The sequence below is a fragment of the Acipenser ruthenus genome, chromosome 7 (genome assembly GCF_902713425.1).
Source record: "Acipenser ruthenus chromosome 7, fAciRut3.2 maternal haplotype, whole genome shotgun sequence".
NCBI lineage: Eukaryota > Metazoa > Chordata > Actinopteri > Acipenseriformes > Acipenseridae > Acipenser > Acipenser ruthenus.
The window spans coordinates 56,250,017-56,272,275 of record NC_081195.1 but is presented as its reverse complement, the minus strand read 5'-3'; the positions used below and the strand labels follow the sequence as shown (position 1 = coordinate 56,272,275).

Here is a 22,259-nt window from a genome sequence, read left to right as displayed (position 1 = left end):
GATACGAGCTCTGTATATGTAATGTAAAAAGGGTGTTGGTTTTGTCAAGTCATTTGTGCGCGTGTGTGTACTGCACTCTGACTGGCAGCTCATTAATACCCTGTTTGCTGGGTATTAATGCAAATCACCCAGCCCAAGTATTTTCTGCCAGGCCAGAAAATCATCACCGAGTGGTAATGATGAGTTCTCATATTGCTATTTAGAGCACATTAGCTGGGCTTGTTTTCAACAGTGTCTACTTTATCCAAGTGGCTTGAAGAGGCCATGCTGTACATCCACTTACCATAATCGCTGTGTACTATGACAAGGTGAGTGCAATGAGGCGATGGAGGATGGTTTTCTACGATGAAGTACTTTTTTTTTTATATATATGCTGATATGCATGTTTAGCTCTATTCTTTTATATTATTATTTAAAAAAAAAGTTAGGGCAAGATTTATCAAAGTATTTACAGTAAGATTCAATTTGCAAATGTCTTGGTATAAGAAAAATATTACTATTCATCTTAAACAACTAGAAACAAACAAAGCAGGCATGATTTTGAGTCCTTAAATTAACCTCTCAAATGATGTGTTACTTGTTTTGTAAGATTAACCATTTTATTTACTTAAAACAAAAATCAATCTTAATAAATATGTCTCTTAATATGAAATCATGTTTGATGTATGACTGGATACTAAGCAATGCTACAGGGATGCCATTGCAAGAAATGTTTTCTTATTCAGGAAATTATACTTCCTTTAGAAATATGTGCTGCTTCAGAGGATGGCATTGAGGTTATTGGATCACTTCTAAATTTGGAAAATTCTTGGTTCACTGACTTGCAGCTTAATCGCTGACATAAATGATTATGGGTTAATGTTATTGAGGACTATCAATTGCCAACCAGAGTTATAGGACCTGCAAAACAGCCCCATCCCCTGTCTTTCTAACACGGTTAACGTCATACATCAATTTCTTTTAAGAACAAGATATTGTTTCACACTTTCTAAATAATGTCTTGTTTTCATATTGAACATCCAAATATTGATTTCAGTGTTATTACATTCATTCATTCGGTCTGTAAAGTGAGAACATGTGAAACTGCTTACAGGCTTTAGGTTACAAATGACAGCTCATAAGCAACACATTATAGCATTTTTATAGTCCTATGAGCTGAATGATGCAAACATGTTTTGATACCCCAAGAAAATTATGTTTCTGTCCTTTCTGAAGCTATGTCACAGGTTTAGGAGGTAAATCAAATATGTTTAGTCTTCCTTAAGTACATTGAAATATTAAAACCGTATGATTCCCAGATTATTTTTAAGTCTTATGCTGTACATCATTTTAGAATAATTAATAGATGTAATTTGTCTTTGAGATGTATGTAATTGGAGTATAGTGGACCCGGAACAGGGTTTGGGTTCAACCACGTAATCTAATGTATTCACTGAATAATAACCAATGTCATGTGTCAATAACTTTAAACCCTGTCATTGAGTTATCCTTCTCTAACCTGCAGAGATTGGTTTCATAGTTTGGGGGTAGGTTTAGGTCACTGCCACAACTTGACCTATTCCTGTAAGCTCCAGTCAGCGATGGTGATGTATCTGCTGCTGTTGCTGCTGCTGACAGGATTAGGAGAGAGTGGTGGTGTACAGAGCCCATCCCTTTCCTGAGACTCTTTCCCAGCGTCCACAGCACTGGCAGTCCCACTAATGAATAATTTGCTCAGTGAGGTGTGACCACAGGCATTGTGTATTTGAATTTCACACTGGCGGATTGAAGCGGGGAGAGAGAGATAGGAGGCAGAAACTCTGTTTCTCACACAAGAAAGAGGATACCCACAGCATTGCAGCAGAGGGCAAGGGGAATTTCATTTCAAATATCATTACTAGCCGAGTAAGTATTTTATTTTTTTTCCTAATGGCCTTAGTGGGGTACATAATTACCAGTTTAAAAGGATAAAAAAAAAAAAAATACCTTAATTCCTGCAGCACAAGTGAAGCAGAAATGAGAAATATTCAGGTTTTTAAGCATGCCTGATGGTTGTTGTTGGTTATTTGTACATGGTTGTTTGTACATGTCTTCACAACAATATTTAAAGAACAGACCAATGAAAATATATAAATATATAGATTTATATTTGTAAAGATGAATGCTCTATTCAGAATGTAGGAAATGTGGAAGCTTATAAACAAGTTAGAGCTTAGCAGAGATGCTGGAGGAAAACTGTCATGAATCTCAATGTGTATGTCTGTGCATGGGTCTGTGTGGGTGCATTTATTTTTGCTACTTTTAAATGTGTAAATCTGAGGGAAGGGAAGTCAACCTGTTTCTTTTTATCAAAACAGGAATATGTATTGGCAACGAAGCAAGGTTATAAATAAAAGGACCATGTTTTTCTCAGCCTTTTAAAAAGAAATCAACAATGACACCTTAAATACATGTTATTTCATTCTATGTACAAATACAGAACTAGGCAAGACAAAACTGCACACCTTTTTATTTTATAAACACATACTCTAATTACACAGACTGTATCACAAAATCTCTCTAAAACCTACAGGAAATGCATACATTCTTAAGGCTAAGGATATATAGAGTTAAATATATGACTAAAGAGGCATTGAATAAATGGAAAATGCTGGTGAGATAAAATAGATTTTTTTATAAATGTTTGAAACCAGCTAGACAAATAGACCAATTAATTCCAATTTAAACCAATAGGTTACTGCCTGGCTCCCCTCATTCTCACAACAAAATGGGTGGTGTATGTTATATACCGGTACTATACATACAATTGAATCAAAATAGGCAATGGTTATATGCAGTAATTGTTATTATGAAAACAATGTTAATTTATGTATGAGGCTTATTTTCTGAAAATACCCTGGGTATTTATATATAAAAATAGGTAATTGGGTTCTGTAAATAAACAAGAGGTAAAAAATAGATCATTTACCTCAACTATTGCAAACACCCTCTCTTCAAGCAAAAAATACATCTGTCATGTGCAATATATATACTAATTAGGTAGCATTCTTTTTTTGTAACACATAAGGTGAAAAATACACAGTCTTTAGTAACAGTCTGAATGTGAATATTTGTATCCTTTCTGCCTTATCATAATTTAGTAGGGGGTGGGGATGCAACATCCCTCATCTGTTCACATTTACAAATAATGCATTACCATAATGTGCATAATCTTGAAATCATTCAGAGAAGACTGAACATTGTATGCAACCCAGTACTCAAGTCATAATATATTTACTATGATGATCTCTATAATTAAAAGATTTACAGATCTCTGTGACACCAATACACAAAACAAAACCAACACTATAATCTCAGGATTGTCCTATTTTTATGTTATTTTTTGTTTGTTTGTTTTTTTGTCAAGGAGATTAATATATTCAATGTAAAAGATAAAAAATATGTATACACAAAAAATAATCCTTAAGCAAAATCCAAATCTGTGAGAGGATTATGAACAGAAGGAGGACAATGGCAGGTTCACTAGCACAAAGACAGAGAGAGAGTGCATGAGACAGACAGAGTCTGACAGAAAAACAAATCAGTTAAAGATTGACTGTTTAATTGTCTACCTTCCTCACTGTCTGCATGTTAGTCTGTCTTGTACTCTCCCTTACACAATTCTACTGTGGTATACCATGGTAAAAGCATAGCAAAGTGTAGTTAAGCACAGTAAAAGCATGGTGACATCAAGGTAACCATGGTAAATCACACAGGAGTATGGTAAAGCATTGTAAACACCATGGTTAACCTTGATAAAGCAAAATAAGTATGTGCTGTTCAATCAAGGGAAGGAGAATGAGTTACACTCATCCTGACACCCCTGACCCTGTGAGAGGGGGTCTGTGATGGCAGAAGGTCATTGGTGTAACTGGTTGGTGTTGAAGAATGACAAATAGAGTGACAAAATGTAAAATCCTAAATTCTTCAAGCATGATCTGACAGGGTTCCCATGTCTTTGAAAACGAAGAGCTATGGCACAATTGTTTGAACTGTGAAATGTTAGTAAACAGATTAGCACTAATCTATGGAGGGACAATGCTGCCAATGATATTGTTATACACACTCTTTAAAGGATTTCTTCTACATAAAAGCATCCTCCATAAACAGTGTACTGTCTTTATTATGATTCTATTTGTCATTGGTCTAAGGGGGTGATGTAAGGACATGCGCAAAACCCCCATAATGCTGCCGTAAATCATGTTTAGCAGCTATAAAGTCTGATTTTACCGATCGCTAAAATGCAGCGGATGTAAAGAATGGTGTTCATATGGTGTTCTGCACCCGCTATCAAATTAGCACTTTGCCATCATTAATCCATTAAAATTATATTTGAAATTCATTCAAATGAAGAAAAGAGCATGGAATTGCGCAGGATCTGGATACTAAGCAGGCGCAAACATTATAATGTGATGTAAGGATTTTAGGCAATTGCTGAACCACCTCTTCTTAAAAGGTGCAAACTGTTGTAGAAGCGAGTAAATAAGAGCTGTATAAAAGCACACACCTGCAGAGACCTGTCATTGGCTTCAGGATGGCTGCTCTGGTACACTTCCTGATGCGACGTGGAGAGACAGGAACACATTTGGAGGAGAAGGGCAAGGGCAAGACGAAGAAGATCCCACATATTCAATCCGAGGGTCACTTTGTTTGGTATGCGGTGCTAAAGCGTTATCATCTCACTCCGCAGGTCATCCTTGACCTCATAGCTGAATTGAGTGATGAGCTAGATCCCAGCATCAAACTAGGAACTGCTATCCCTGCCCTGAAAGTGCTGTGTTCTCTGCGCTACTTAGCCTCTGGTTCCTTTCAGACCACAGTTGGAATGTCTGGAGGGATAACCCAATCCACCTTTTCCAGAGTTCTAGGCAAATTTCTGGATGTCATGCTGAAAAGGGCAGGCCAATACATATCATTGCCTAAGGATACTAGCGTACCTGATGTTGGCTGAGGCTTTTCCAAACAACTCTCTTTCATGCCGAGTGACCTCAGCCATAAGGACTCTCAGCCCCTGCTCAGAAAACTTTTCTTTTCCGGACTTTGCTGCCCTTCATCTGACATTTTTTTTGGTTTGTATTTTTCGTGCTCCAGAAATGTCATACAGCGACTACTCCTGTCTGTACTCCTAACTCTGCAAGTGTGGCCGCTAAATAGACGCTCATTGAGACCCTCATTATCATAATTGCAGATCGTTATTTGTGCATGTTCAGTAATTTGTATTGCTCTTAAGCTTACATCGGGCGCAGTACAAAATAATTGCCTGGCCGCAATGCAATTTGAATTTTGCATCCGCAATTATTTGCACTGCGCCTATACTTACATCACCTCCTAAATGTTCATGGATTTGAAACATAGCAATTAGTGCTTCTAAGGCCCAATAGTCTAATTGCACCAAAGGCAGTTTCACCATTAAGACCCTTTTAGACTAAGCTCTCTATCTATTTTCAATAATACTTTAGAAAGGTCTCTACAAATTATTTATCAATTATAATTACATTTGGCCTCATCCATATTACATGAGAAATACCTTAACTGTTTTAGTAACCTAGGCTTCCAAATGCAACAGAAAGTCATGGTATGAGCATTGAAACACCAACATTTTTTTTTTACACAGTGATTTCCTACTCAAATTAGGTATGTTACTATGACCAGGATGACTGGTGTGGTGACGTCACACCCGGAAGACAGTGGATACAGACAACAGTGCTGGGATATGAATAAATGCACTGATGCGTTGGTTTATTGTAAAATCAAAAGATTGAAAAAACAAAACACTTTCCAAAACAAAAAGGCACGATGGCCAAAACAAACAGACAATGCAGCAAACAAACACTGAACAAACAAGTATCGTGCTGGTCCAAATCCGTCTCTCCCGTTGTCCACTCTGAACATACTCTTCCCAGATCAGCCAAAGCTGCGGGTTTATATACATGTGACTGTCTCCAAATGAATAATAAAATAATCACTCTGGAGACGGTCACATTCTGCATGGGGTTAGCATGGATGGGGAAGTTTAACCCCATCCATGCTGCAAAAACAACAATACCAAAACATCGTAGTTTATACAAATTTAAACAATGTGTTTTTAAATAATAGTAAAACAAATACAAAATACAAAACATAATATGCACAGGGGCGGGGTGCACCCGGTCACAGTTACTTAGCAGTAGTAACATAACATTAGATAGGCTTGATTACAGCTTTCAGCAGTCAATTTAAAAAAACTGAATTTGTACATTTTCCTGGGGCTAGGATTAAAAAGAAAAGAAGCACAGTGTTCTTTACTAAAAAGAAAATAGGTTAACTGAAATGTAAATGTTTGTTTTAATAGCTTTGGTCTTTAAAGACACGCGATTAACGATTGCTCAATGTGAACTATTCTTGTTGCTTCAGGGACTGAGAATATCCAGGAGGCTTGTCTGTTTACAGATCGGTTGCTGTTTCTGAGTGGGAAATATCAGACAAAAGGGGCAAGCACAATAACAAACCAATCAATAAGCCTTTTTAAAAAAAAGTGTAAGTAGCTGCACATTGTTCTGTTCAAATTGTCTTTATAGAGGTGAGAGTCAGTGACATCTAGCGAACATGTATAAAGGACAGAGTTAAAATAGATTGCGCTGGCTACTTCTATTAGGAACCCTTGGTTGATCTAGCCTGGGTTACAGACGTCTATGGCAGGCATGTAGGATAGAAAAGCAGACCCTAAACTCAGGTCACCTTAACACAGATAATTTGAGTAAATGGAATAAGAACCAATCCAAATGATTTCAAACATCATTCAAATAAAATAAAAAAAGCTGCAAAATATTATCTTAAAAAATAAAACTCCTTAATTTCCCTTTTGGCGCGCAGTTGCTCTTAAGCAGAAAAACATATTTTTTTAATCTAACCTTTAGAGATAAAAACAGTATGCTGAGTGCACATTCCAATACTGATGACAAATGTCTAACTTTTCACTTTTTGTTGGTGCTCAACAAAACCATTTGTGAAATCATTTTTTATTATATGCCACCATTTGATTTTGATTCTACAGAAACAACTAGAACTATGGACAAATTCAATAATATTTGAATAACTGAGATTTCTAAGAGTGAATGACTGGTGCTAAAACAAGTGAAATTAATGACTGTTGCAGATAATTGGACTTAATGTTAGTAGTGGCTACTATTATAACCCACGATGACGGTTTTCAGTGTATGGGTTACGTGATACTGTTGATTTAAGCTACGATGGTTCCCTTTTACTGGAGCCATTATTATACACAAAGCTCACTGTCCAATGACCCTATAATATTGTCTGAAATGTTTAACATATTATCAGTTTAAATGATGAATTACAAAAGAAAGGATCGATGGTGAAAATGAAATGTGCAGTTTATGATTTTATTGTGCTACATTAAGAATATATTTTGACTTTTATATATCTCTATTTTCCAGGTGAACCAAAGAACAATTATTACAGTCAAAATCCCCCTGGTGAATTTACAGATGATGGAAGACTGCTTATGAATACAGTTTTTTTTTTTTTATTTATTTATGGCAAGGACGCAATGCTTGATCAAGGCTATATGTTGATGATTGTTCTATGGTGTTCACTATTGGGGACCTCTGTTCCTGAAACTGAGGTGCAAAATGTGGTGGCACACACCTCACCACCATCCCCAAAGACAGACCCAGTTCCTCATCACCAGTCTTCCACTGCGAAGCTTGGCACCTTCTCTAGACCATCTTGGGTGCCTACGGACCTTACAGTAGCATCTAAAACCCCCCCATTCCTTTTATTACCCTTCAGTCTGTCAGTTGATCTTCAGCATAAAAACCGGAATGTTGAATCTACCAGACCAAGTACAGAGGGCATGAGTACAAGCCTTGGGCATTCACCAATCCAACCATTATTCAAAAGAAAGAAAGACAAAAACGTTCAAACCGAAAGAACCATGGTGACAGGGAATACGCCAATAAATAATAAAAATGATTTTGCAAGACCTAGCACTGTGTCGCTGCCCTCCGAAACTGTGATACCCTTGATGTTTACATCTGTCAAGACTGGAACAGGCAGCAGCCTTCCAATTTACCCAAAGGAACTTCCTCTTGACCAAACTACTTTGCCTATTTACACTTTCACAAGCAACCAAGAAAAAACATCTACAACTAAGGAAGGAACACTGGATAAAAGGCTTTTTACGACAACCAAAAATAGTAATAATACTCTACCTACCTCTGACATCTTGATCTTGGAGCTTCTTACTCCATCACAATCCCCCAAATCATTCAACCTTGAATCGCCAACGCCAGAGACGGTCACAGTTGACAATGTGAGGTTGGAATCAACTGGATTACCCATTAGCCAGGATCAGGAACCAACTACTGTGAATAAACCAAATACTGAATTGAGGTTAATAGAGGGGGAAATGGCCACAAGTACTGACAATGAGGACATGGGATTGCTCCCCACAGTTGCCGATGAAGTTGTGTTTAATGAAAGTAAAATACAACATGAAGACGTTTCCCAAAAACCAACATTTTCTGTGACACCAGGAACTGAAACAATAGACAGTAAGTGTTGTTATCTATTTCTCTAAGCAAGGGTTCAATGAAATATTTGTTAAACTGTGACTTAATCTTTTATTTTGTTATGTAGCACTGCATATAACACTGTTTAAACCTGCCTTTTACTCAAGTATTTCCAGTGAAATAAAATATTTACTAGGCATGCATTAGAGCCTTCTTTTTCCACATAGATTACTGTCAAGTATCCAACATCATCCAAGATAAAATTAGCTTTCTTTGTTTTTCAGAGAACCAGTTTTACATAAATGGGTTTCTGACAGACCATGGTGAAATACCACATTGACTTGGAGTGTATATAATGAGTGAATGTGATATGCATAACCTGGTAAAACAAAAAAAAAAAAATGAAATCCATTGAAATTATTGTAATTTAATTTAATTTACTTAATTGGCATATAATGGGGAAAAGAACATCCACTTAACTTAAATACACATAGTACTAGATTTATAAATAAAAATACTTTGTCATTGAATTTATAAAGTTAATTTTAGTATTTCTAAAGTTAAATGATCAGAATGCTTTAAACAGTTAACTAAACAAAGCTCATCTTTGTGTACCCCATTAGTATGTTGGTATCTTTGAACTGTAATTTAAAATTTCCCTGGGTTAGGCAAGGGACTAATAGTTAATTCTAAGCACAAGATGCCAGTATGTTATCCCACTGTAATTCAAAAAAGATTCAGGCAGAATGAAGAAATAGAGGTGAACATAATATGTTCCTGTACAGTAATATTTATATCTTTACTCATATCAAATATTAGAGATACTTTTTTTTATAACCCAATCAGGATAGAAAGTAATTAGCTGACTTCTATCCTTCAACACCACTCCTGCGGGAAGGTCTCCCATTTGCTAATTGTACCTGACCTGGTTACCTGCACAGTGTTACCATAGCAATGGGCACATGGATTGTAACCTTTGAAATGCCATCATTTGACTGTAACAGATGGAAATATATGAACATTATAATCACATTTCAAAAAACACATTTTAATGTGCTGTGCAAACACAGCACATACTGCATTTAGCTTGAACTGTGCTTGAAAATACAATGACCTTGTGATAGATTGTTAAGCCCTGTAGTTTCCACGCAACTGGAACACTATACCTGTAAAATAAATGCCTTCAAAACAAAATGCAGCTCTATTTTTGGGACTGACAGCTCTAATTATTATTGTCGTATCTTTGTGGCGTAACATGATCAAAATTCCTGGCACACTTGCTGCAGTGTGTATCAACATTCTGTATGCACTCGGAATCCTTTATATGTCAAATCCTTAGGGAGAATCTTTACCTCTTCATGGATGCTGAGCATGTTACACAGCATCTACAGTCTCCCCTCCTCCCACTCCCCCTCACCCCCTTTTTTCTCTCTTTGGTCAAATATTAAAATTAATTTCAAGATGAAATAATGTTTTTATGCAAAAAGAAATTACATTTTGAGGCAGTATCTAGAAAGCATACAATTCTTTTAGGGTATACTGTATAGAAATAGATAATTTTGAAGACATCAGAATTTTTGTCATAGCTAAAATATCTCTTTCAGTACCGGTAAATGTGTGTAGTGGCAGTTAGCTCTGAGGGTGCAATATATATTTGTGTGTGCGGTTGTGTGTTTGATCTATTACTGTATCTATTATATTCATCACTTTTTATCTACTCAGTTGATAGCGTAGTGCAGCTTAGTGCACCTGGACACATATAACAAACACCCGACCTACCAAAAAATAGCTAAGAACAGACAGACTATGTGAATATGTGTTTGTGCCACGTTATTATAGACATTTTCTCATCTTCATTTTATCACAGGGATATTTTGTATTCCCTTTACCAATACTGGCTCTGAATTACAATGGTTAGAAACAGCGATTGCAATCAAAACATTACTCCGAATTGTTTTCAAGCTTAACTGATTTGGTTTAAAAATTGTAAATGTAAATCTAGTGTGCTGTATATATGGCTGGCTTTTCCTTCTGAATGACCATTTTGGAGAATGTTTTATTTTTGTGTGTCTAATATAAGTCTAATATTATTGCACATACACATGCAGTTCTATTTCATATCTATAAACTGTTTAAATGTAATTATATACAAATAATAAATCAGCTCATATGAGAGTTCATTTTATAGGCCAATGCCAGAACTTAACAAATCAATGTAACAGTGCCAATATTTGCCATTGACAAAAGTAATTCACAGATATTTACAATAAGCACTTACTGTACTTTAGCAAATGGAATTGTGTAGATGGGATATCATGTTGCCATTCAATTTGAAGACAACCACCCAAAACATTACATATGGGATATGCCTGCCTATTGGTAGGTATTCACTGAGCTCTCTATACCAGAGCTGCCGATAGGCCCCTTCCTGGATGACATCCTCGGTCCCGCCTACCAAGGGGTTGTCATTCCACAGAAGCCATTTCTCTTTTTGCCTCTCAAGACAGTAAGGTTAGACCCTCTGTGTTGATATCTGAGCATTTTTTGAAAAAGACCGCAAAGTGGGTCAGTGAGCTCCTGTATGCGTATGTGGGACGATGGCAGCCAGGTGTCACTGCATACAAATCCTGCTTTCCACCCCAAGGTGATCACAGCCTTCCACATGAATCAGTCTGTGGAACTGGAGTCTTTCCATCCACCTCCGTTTGTCGGAGGAGGATAGGAGATTGAATTTCCTCTGCCCAGTGAGGGCATTGAGATTATAAGTGGATAGGACAAGAGCTCTGCGTCATACTGACCAACTCTTTGTCTGTCAGGGTATACAGACCCTAGGAGAGCCCCTCTCGAAGCAGCGACTGTCGCATTGGATTGCGGACACAGTCTCTGTGGCATATGACAGTGCTGGCTTACCCCCACCTGGGAGAGTAGCTGCACACTCCACTAGAGGGTTGGCTACATCTTGGGTCCTCACTGTCTGATATATGTACGGCGGCTAGCTGGGCTATGCTGCATACATTCACCAAGTTGTACCTCTTTCCCATACTTACTGTTTTGGTGGCTGTCTTCGAATTGAAAGGGAATGTTAAGTTATTTACCATAACCCTGGTTCCCTGAAAGAGAAGACGGCCACCAACTGCGAGGTTGCATCGGTCTCCCTCACGGGTTCGATGCAAAAAGAGAAATGGCTTCCGTGGAATGACGGTTTTAACTCCTCGGTAGGCGGGACCGAAAATGTCGTCCAGGAAGGGGCCTATCGGCAGCTCTGGTATAGAGAGCTCAGTGAATACCTACCAATAGGCAGGCATATCCCATACGTAATGTTTTGGTGGTCGTCTTCTCTTTCAGGGAACCAGGGTTACAGTAAGTAACCTAACGATATCAATGTATAATCCTTACTTTACCTATCAATAAATGATTATGCAAGTCCATTTTCACTCCTGTCGCAGTAATAAAAATATGGGGCAGACGTTTCTATTAAAAAAGAATATGTTGCTGCACAGGCATCATTTTTCAGGTTTCTTACATATTTAGACTTACAGCAATTATATTTAACACACGATGTGAAGGAAGATTTAATTGCCTTTTTCAATTGGCTCTGCTACCATCTTTAAATAGAACCCAGTGGAGATGTTAAAATTAATTGGTGAATAATCAGGTGTATCCTAGGAAACCCTAATGGATGCATCGACACTAGCCCTAATAATTTCATTTACTGTGTGTGTGTGTGTGTTTTTATCTGGGTATGTATTTTTTTTTTTATCTGGGTATTTCAAGCTTTTTATAAGCAATACGTAGATAACTAGATTCAAAATGTTCAGTTGTACTGTTCTCATTACTAACTTTGCCTAATGTTAAGATTTTCTGGTTTAACCAATGCAAATTTAAATTTTGGATTCAAGGTTAGATTTACAATCCGAATCAGGAATCTAACAGAAATAAAGGATTACAAATTAGTATTTTGTCTTTCAGCAACAAATTAATCCATACAATATTTTGTAATCTGGTGATAACAAATTTACCATCAAAATATGAAAAACAAAACTGTTTCAATTGACACCATCGTTGCAAGTTTACACCAAAGTTGCAAATAAAGTGCTTAAAGTACTATCAGAGTATTTCAACTCCATGGACGTACCAGCTTATTGAACCCAGGGGAGATGACAATAGTGTCACAGTCTAGACAGGTTAATCATGCTGGGTCTCAAAGCCTTTATCAAACAGCTCTCTTTCTGCAGGCTGTGTCTAACTCATCAGATTCAATTTTTTTTTAAACAGATAAAATTGATCTTTGTATGCAGTCTGCTTATGTTGTTTAAGGTTAGGCCTAATAGTATTGGTGTAGGTTGGCGCGCTAATATACTGTCGGAGCCTGGAAGCTCCTTTTGAGCTGTACCTAATCAAGGGCTGAATGGAACTTTTTTGTTTTGTTTTGTTTTGTTTTTAAATTTTAAAATATTTAGTAGTCGCCAATTGATTTGACCCCGTTTTTCTCCCAACTTGAAATAGACAATTGTATTTTAGGCTCAGCCCCCTGCTACCACCCCGACCACCTCGAAACGTCTGCCATCAGCCATCCACTTCTTTTCACTCTGCAGGACCGACATGCAGCCAACCCAGAGCTACAGCGTCGGAGGACAATGCAGCTCTGGGCAGCTTACAGGCAAAGCCCACAGGATGCCCGGCCAGACTACAGGGGTCACTGGTGCGCAGCAAGCTGAGGACACCCTGGCCGACCTAAGCCCTACCCCCGGGCGTGCTCAGCCAATTGTGCGCCGCCCCCTGGGAACTCCATGATTGGCAGTGGAATTGCCTGGACTCGAACCGACGACCTCCAAGCTATAGGACACTCTTTGCACTCCATGCAGAGGACCTTTACCGGATGCGCCACTCGGGAGCCCCATTGAATGTAACTTTTAAGCCCCTTTCACACTGGCATGCTCTACCCAGGTCGCAACCTGGCAACCCAATTTCAGACTGCTTTTTGAAGAAGCAGGGTCGACCCGGGTGACAGAAGCAAGTACATAATGCCCTGGAAGCAACAACATTCACATGACCACCATTTCATCTGTTCAGGCTTTCAAAGTGGCGTGCTTATTATGGATGCTTCCATCCAAGCTTCTCTGGATTGAATCATTGGCCCAAATGTTGATTAGAGCAAATGTTTCTTCATCGCTGCAATCTGGCTCATGGTGGGTCTCAATCAACAAGTTCCTTACAGAAGTAAAACCTTCACACAGGTGTGGCTGTTTGTTACGTCATCCACAAAATTTTGTCTCGCTTGACCCGGGTAGAACTATCGTTGACCTGGGTATGTGGTTTCACACTACACGGGATTGTGACCCGTGTAGCCAGAACCCAGGTCAGGACCCAGGTAGGAGCGCTAGTCTGAAAGGGACTTTAGATTCCAATGCACTGGGTTTCAGATATATCAGATCCGTGGAGAAATTAAGTTTAATGTATTTACGTGTCATGTTGGGCTTAGTTAATCTATTATCTGTTTTTAAATGTGTTTTAATCAGTTTTGAAAAACTGAGACTTGTTTGCTCTAATAACTTATTACATGTATTGAATAAAAAATAAGTAACAATTTAATTTAATATTGTGTAGGTTAGTTACCATAAAACTGTAAAATTAAGACAAACCATAAATGTCCCAAAATGTTCCAAATGCATGGCATTAATCTATGTCTGCCACCATATTGACATGAAGACAAACAGTACCATTTATTTTGATACTAAACCATGCAAACAGTTTCAGAAAAAAACTGTGTTGAGAACAATGGGAAAGCATAAAGGAATGGCCACCTCTTTGTGGCAAAAACTTAAATCTAGGACAAGACTTACATAAATTGGTAAAGTATAGCTGGTTACACAGCATAAATGAAACCCAGCGAATAACATTTGAAATATTGACATCAGTGTTTGAGGTTTAAGGCATATTCAAATGCTCTAGCATTCAATGAATTTAATTTACATTTGGGGCTGTATTTATGATGTATGTTGTGTCTATCACTTTTTGACAAGAAGTGAATATTTGACCAGCAGAAATTAGAATTCACTATCTATGTTGTAGTAAGGGGCAGCAGTGTGGAGTAGTGGTTAGGTCTCTGGACTCTTGACTGGAGGGTTGTGGGTTTAATCCCAGGTGGGGACACTGCTGCTGTACCCTTGACCTGGATAAGGGCGTCTGCGAAGAAATAAGTAATAATAATAAAGTAAGTTGACCATTGGAATTAGGCAATTTACCAATTAATTTAACTTGAGCCTTGTATGGGTCTCAACCCCATTTTGGTAAGGATGGCAATATAATCGTTACTGAATGTCTCTATATATAATCTCCAAGTCAGCACGGAACTTTGAAAAACAAAGGTTTTTTTATTAAAAAAAAAAAAAAAAAGTTTTTTTTTTTTTTTTATGTATACTTTAGATTAGATGCAACACATCACTTCTATGGCTAGCAATTTGCTCTAGGTCACCATCAGATAGGATAAACACACTCAAAAATGTTACTAAACTAGAAATAAACCAATCATACATTTAATTTAGGGGATTCCAAGAAGTCAGAAGCTGATTCTTTTTTTTTTTTACTTTAGAATTGTAATTGGTGTATTTTTTCTTTCAGAAAAAAAAACCCTGCTCATGATGATTTGGAGTAAATAGCTTGTGTAGCCCCGTCTGTGTAATGCATGTGTTCATGCTTTGAAATGATCTCTGAAACAAATCTTTTGCAGCAACCTTATCTTACGTAGACAGTGGGTTTGACAGCAAGGACCTAGCACCCATCAACCCTACAGAAAGGGCACAGGACCGTCCGATAGCTGTCACCCATTCCCCTTCAACCTCCGATCCAGAGACAGCAGGTAAATTCATTTGGATAAAGATAATATATGAAGATGAAAACAAACGGGTGTGCAGCCCCTCATACCCATAGGTGGTCCTGCTTACAGTGTTACTCTCTTGTGTTCACATAACTGTGCCCCAAACATATCATGTCTTACTTCTTCTGTAGGATTAATTATGATAAAAACAATTATATTAATATAAAAAAAAAATGTAAAAAAGATTATTGTGCACCGAGACCCGCACTTCAACACTGACTTTCAAACGCGGTGTTACTGTTAATTTTCTTTTCTTTTGTAATATCTGTGTAATAAACACAGTCATTAGTATTTATTTTACAGATCCAATCTTGTCATCCAACATTTAAAAAAATAAGTTATGTTGGTTTTATTTTGTTTTACTAGTCTAAACCTTCCATATGTACCACAGTTACAAAAGTAGAATTTTAACAATGTAGTGATCTAATATTACAAAATAGAGATGCTGGCCTACGATTGAGAGAAGAGGTAGAAAATCGGTGTTGCTCTTATCCACAGCATTACTTCTGGAGTCCTGAAGCAAGTGACAACATTGCTTAACAGAGACATCAACTGTTCTCAACAGATTAAAGCACTGAAATGGATGGTGCAGAGCATTCATATCGGTCAATTCAGCCACTTTTCTTCCTGTGAGATCTGTCTTCTAGTATCTTTGCCAAACACTTAAAAAATAGATCTATTTTAAAAACGCAGCAGTCAGTCATTTTCCTTATGTAAATGCTTAATGCTAAATAACCATCCTTGTACAATCAAGCACTGTGGGTCAAGAGGTTACAGTGCCATATGGTCAGACTTGTGAAAAACATCATCCTTTCTCAAAGTGGTTTGTGTGTATCTGAGGATCCTTGTGGTTGTCTTGTTTGCAAAGCGAACTTGGGTTAAATGTTTAATGGTAATGTTAAGACAATGCTAACCTTTACTGGCGCTAAGTAAACTGGGCAATGGAAGAAACTTGCATTTTGTGAAATTCTTTTTCCCTATTGGTTGGTAACTCATAAGGTATCATGATCAAATCTCTCCTGCCATTACTGAGAAGCTTTACAAATACCATCAGGATACAATAAATCCAGTGCATTACTGTTATGTTGTATGCATAACCATTGTGGATTTAGTACTAAAATTGTTTCTACCTTTAAGAGCGATCAATGTTCCTATGGTTGCTAAGTTACGAGTTGTCAGGTCAGATAAGGTAGCGTGATTGTCATGCTTACCGTTGCTAGGATACAAGGTGCTGCAAGTGTGGTTGTTGTAGAGTTTTACGGTTTAGAAGCAGCTGTTTGTGCACTTTTATTCAAATATAACAATTATTATAAAGAGCAACCATAGCAAAACCATTAGCAGACACCCATATTACCAGAAAAGGCAACAGAATTGATTGGGAACAAATCGGTTCATATGTCAAAAAATGAATATATTACCACTATTATACCATTCTATTATACAACTACATACTATTAGAGCTGGAGAAAGCTTCTTCCCCACATATTTTAATGGGTAGTGTAGGAATAAACAAGGAGAGAAAGATGACACAATTTGAACTGGTTGTGTTATCAAGTTTTTGCTTCACGTTTTTTTTTTTTTTAATACTTTTTTATTTGCTTTGTAAAATCAGCACAAGTCTCATAAATAGGCTGTTTTGTAACATTTAAAAGGGCCTGCTGCAATTGTTGGGCAGTAGCGTCTCTCACATAAAGTGAATACAGTACAATATACTCAAAATAATTCCTCTTTTGAAATATATTCAATATAGGTATGCAATTTGAAAGAATCAGACAACTTTCTACCTGAAAAAAAACACAAAAAAAAACATGCCCATATAAGTAAACACATCCAATGTCATTAGCACTACTACAGAACTCGTGGCAACAGAGGCAGTCAGGACAGCTATTGATCAGAACAGCTCTCATGAGTGAAAAAGAAAACAATGAATGGTTTCTATATCCATGAAAGAGGGGATCAACATTAAAAATATTGACTAGAGGCAAAAAGGCTTTTAGTACCAACAGTATTTGATGTTACAGAGTAGGTGCTAGAAAATAAAATCCTAAAAAAGGGCATTTCTTTCAAATACATTTCTAGCAGTACAGTAATCTACAGACTATGAATTTTCAATGCTGGACTACCCTGGTCCATCCTCCAGAAATAATGCCCATCCAAAGCAAATGAAAGAAACCATGAGTAACACCCTTATTTTGAAGTTAATGCAAAGGCTATTTTCAGAGAGGACTACAATTATTTTAAAGGGAATAATAATAATAATAATAATAATAATAATAATAATAATAATAATAATAATAATAATAATAAACTAAACTACATTACAATTATACTATACATTTCTTTTTACTTAAATGTTACATTTTACACGTCTGTCAACGCCTTGACAATTGTGCTACCTATTGTATTGAGTCACCAGTAACCTATTAACATAGATCAATTTTGTCAATAGTGCAAAGGATTTTTCTTTTTTAAATCTCTATTCCTAGATTAAATAACATTCACAGAAGACATGTAGCATAATTGCTCCTGTGAAAACTATATTATAGTGTGTTTTTTTTATTTGAATAAGGCAGAGCAGTTATTCATAATATTTCATGTATTTTTTTTATAATCATCATCATTTGATCGCCACATGAAATAGGTGTAATGACAAAGAAGAGATACATACAGTAGTACAGCTTAGAAATGGTAGAAGGATAAAAAAAATAAGTAGGTTTGGACCTGGTTATAAAAAATTAACCTTCCTAAAAAGGATACCCAATCAATTAAATATAAGCTGGAATGGAACAGCAACTGCAGTACTAGAGTATGATAGTGACAACATTTCAATTTAGAATTTCATAGTTATTACCCTCTCAGTATCTCCTAATTATTACTTATTGAAAAAATTAGATAAACCTTCTCTTCCACGTTTGCTTGCTTTGCATGTTTCTAAAGTATTTTCCTAAAGGAACGAGCAATTTAGTGCAATTCAGTACAAAATGTTACAACAAAAATCGAGTTGTGCTGTAAAATGATTTAAAATTCCAACCGTGGTTTACAGGTTGCTCAATTCAACCCCTAAGTGTGGACTTCCTAAAGGGTTAAGCTGAACTAGAAAACAGCAGACAGGAGTTTGTCAGGTTTTCTTTGAAATATCTCAACGGAACAGTCTTCTTTAACTGGTGTTTCTATAACATATTAAATCCCTTTCTCTTACTACCTGTAGGTACAGATTCTCATCAGGATTGGTCTTCAGAGACAGTGAATGCTGATCCATCATCTTTGTCTGACTGCAACCAAGATAGAACTGGGGGTTGTGATTCCTCAGATACCTGGAGTTCTGCCGTTCCAGATGATGAGGATCCAGAAAATGAATCCTACAACCTGTTTCTACTTCCTCCAATGTTTGTTCCTCTTCATGCAGATTGGAACAGTGCAATGGCAACATGGGGTATTGCCTGGGAAGCCCACGTCTATGGAGTAGGATCATTGTTTTCTCTAGTGGTCTTCCTTTCAGCTCTAAGCTTGCTGTGTCTACCTTTTAGATGCCCATCAGGCTACAGTTACTTTGTGACCATTGATGTGTTTCTTTTGATAATTGGTTCCAGCAGAACATTTTCCATGTTTTACGATGCATATAACCACCAGGACAAGTTAGCTGCAACTGCAGTAGTACTCCTGTATGAAGTGCCATTTCCTTGCCTCACCTCTGCTTTTGGAATTGTGTTCCTGCTCCTTTCAATGAGGTCCAGGATGCAGTTGTCCTACTCTATATTTCAACACCCATGCTTCTTAACCATAGTAGTGTTCCTGCACTTTTCATCCTCTTTAGGCTCAATTCTGGTAGTGCAACTCTTCAGTCAGCTACCTTGGCTGTTTTTTGTGTCACAAGGAGTATTTGTGGCCTTAACGGCCTTTATGTCCATTTTATACTTCATTTTTTACTGTTACGTGAGAGCAGATGCCAAGCACATTTACCATTTAAACAATACTTCTCCACCAATAGAAAGGCACAATAGGTGCCCTTTTGCAGACTTAAAGGAGTGGGATAAAGCAGCAATGACAGCAGCATTCTCTGCATTGTTTGCACTATTATGTGCAGCTCTTCAGTTGTATGCCATGCTGCATGCCTTGGGATTTGGTGGAATGGAAGTATTCCACCCTTGGCCCTGGTGGGCCTTCCATTTGAGCTGCAGGATATGCGAGGTTGGCATGTGCCTTACCTTGGCCCTCATTGTAATGTATCCTCTCTTTTGTTCTAATGATGCACCCCAGCGTAGCTGTTGGTCCAAGATATTCTGCATGTCTCACAGCCGTGTGACAACGAAATCACCCATCCTCCCAAACAACTACCAGTGGTCTTCCTCCCAGCAGGAAAAGCTGGTGATCTGTGACACAATCGCCCGGGGTGAAAACGAATGCCTTCCTCTATATACGTTAGTGGAGAACCACCTCAGCAGCATAGAAGGCCTTGATCTTTTATACCATAGTAACAGGGGGTTATTAGCAAAAGACATGGAGTCAAATATAAAGCCCATAAATAGCTCAAGAACCTCTTCTTTCAGCATCCAGATGGACAGTGACTCCACAGTAGACCTCAGGCCCCCCTCCCCAATAAATCTGGGGCGCAGCATAGATGAAGCTCTTTTCAGCGAAGCCCTTTTTCCCCAAAGCATCTTCAAGAACTCTAAGGTCTACAGCTCTAGCAATTTGTCTCTCTGTGTTAAAAACACAGGGGACATCAGAGCTTTCAAAGAGAGCGCTGCTGACCGAGGCCTCTACAGGACTTCTTCTTGCATAGAGATGGACTTGGTGCCGCCGTTGAAAGGTTCTGTATCCAGTTCAAATACATTAGATGTAACATTATCCACTGAGCAGTGGCGAGGCAGCAGCACAAGCTGTCTTTACAAACTGTCCCACGACGGATCATCATTGGTGCTCTACTCAAGTCCAGAGAGACTTGGCTACTCGTCCCTTGGCAGTAACCGAATCCCATCAAGAAACCTGTCCCACTCAAGCTTAGACCAGGAACCTCAAATTCAAAGACATTACCAGGCCTTGGATTCTGCTTTCCAGGAGTCATCGGACCAGCTCAGAGAATCGGGTTTAGCTCTTCAATCTGAATTTATAAACGTTTGCAGACAAATTGATGAGCTGAGTGTTAGCAGTGACACAATAGACTTGTAGGACAGTGATCTAAATCCTCCTGACCCAGCACTGTAAATCTAAAAGAGGTTTGCTTTTAAAAAAAATAAAGTTTTAATACCACAAAGAATAATGTGCAATCCTTAAATATGATTCTATCAATTTGTTTTTGATTAACAAACAAATTATTTGTATAAAATGAGGCATCTCTGAGTAAAATGCTTTTTATTTTTGAATCCATGTATCTAAAAAAGGAGCCCTTCAAGATCATCCAAAACCAAGTACTGCTAGAGATACATGCGAGGTTTTACTTGCAGTTGCCTTTGAGAACAACTACTTCAGTTTAAGTCTTGGCTCCAGATGTGAATGACTTTTTACTTGCCTGGATTCTCTAGCTGTGACATACTGTACAATGATACTTTCCAGGCACAATGTCTGTGAATGTTGCCAAGTGCCATAGACTGGACAGGCCTAAAGAGATTTTTGTCAACAGATTGAGAAGATGCAATGAGGTTAAATGTGAAAAATATTTTAATACACCTGTAGTCTTCAGGACGATGTAGATACTACCATTGGTTCCACTGAGCATTTGTTTACAATAGCATTATATTTGCTTAAATAAATAAGCATAAAATAACATAAGCTGTTGCCATGTAATCATGGTGTTTATAGGACGCATACGAACATCTAACGGTATTTTAAATTTGGTTTATATTAGGGCTGTCAATTAATCTCAGTTAACTTCTGCAATTAACGCGTACATTTTTTAACACACGTTAACCGCACTCCTGTCTTGTCCCTCTTAGCATACCGTAATTCTTGTCCTGCGGCACCATTTTAGTGCATGCCAGGATTGAATGAGTGTAGTCATCGTTTGAATATAAAATTAGTCATGGAACCGCATTATGTAGCAAAGCACTCAAACAGAAGGACTTGTGAATGGGATGTTTTTTTTTTTGTTGTTTTTTTTTTTAATTGATGGTTCATTTGATAGTAAGAGGGTGACTTGTATCTACTGTCAAAGTGAGTTCCAGTATCACAGACATGCATCTAGTCTGCTGTACCACCTGTGTGCTAAATATGCTTTCACTTCTCAAAATGCACTAGTATTTTTTTCTGCTACAGACAATAATACAACAACAAATGAAACCTGTCCGTTTGGACAGAGTACTCTTTTAGAAATTCAGGATTGCTGCAAACCCATGTATCAAGCCAAGTATGATACTAGAAGTATAACCAGTGCTGCTGGGTAGCTACCGTCTCAGACCAGTCAACATTGTAGTTTTGTTTTACTTCAATAACCACATTTATTTTTTTAACCACCGTTTACAATTATGGAGGATATAACTGTTATTCGGTGAATGTTTTGTTTTATTTAGGCAATTTCAAGTTATTAATTAATAAAATAAATTTAAATCATTATTCTCATTATTTAAAAACATCAGTTTATAAGTAAAGGAAACTGATAATTGTAAGTGCAGTAAACTGACTCCATTGTGTTGGTTCAAACAATTTAACAACAATGCTGGATTGTAAATAAATATAAAACTATAAAAGGGAATCCAGAAATAGGAAAACATGGTTTTTATGCTGGGTTGTTTTTTGGATGCTATTATAATTACTATTATTATTATTATTATTATTAAAAATAATAATAGCTTCAGTAATAAAACAAACAAATGAGATGGATGCAGTAATTGTGTCAATTAAATATGCGATTATCA

The 22,259-nt window shown here is 37.3% G+C and overlaps 1 protein-coding gene across 2 annotated transcripts; it reads left to right on the top strand.

Annotated features, from left to right (window-relative positions):
- Window positions 1-1,714: 1,714 nt before the first annotated feature.
- On the top strand, window positions 1,715-21,920 carry LOC117415347 (proline-rich transmembrane protein 4-like). 2 transcript variants are annotated; one of them, XM_034025574.3, is made up of 4 exons: window positions 1,716-1,884; window positions 7,455-8,573; window positions 15,262-15,390; window positions 18,617-21,920. In XM_034025574.3, exons 2-4 carry the CDS (start codon window positions 7,523-7,525, stop codon window positions 20,575-20,577), a joined length of 3,141 nt encoding a protein of 1,046 aa, XP_033881465.3. In that variant the 5' UTR covers window positions 1,716-1,884; window positions 7,455-7,522; the 3' UTR covers window positions 20,578-21,920. The 2 variants fall into 2 exon arrangements, with proteins under 2 accessions (XP_033881466.3, XP_033881465.3); XM_034025575.3 differs by lacking the exon at window positions 15,262-15,390 and having other exon boundaries at window positions 1,715-1,884.
- Window positions 21,921-22,259: the final 339 nt, after the last annotated feature.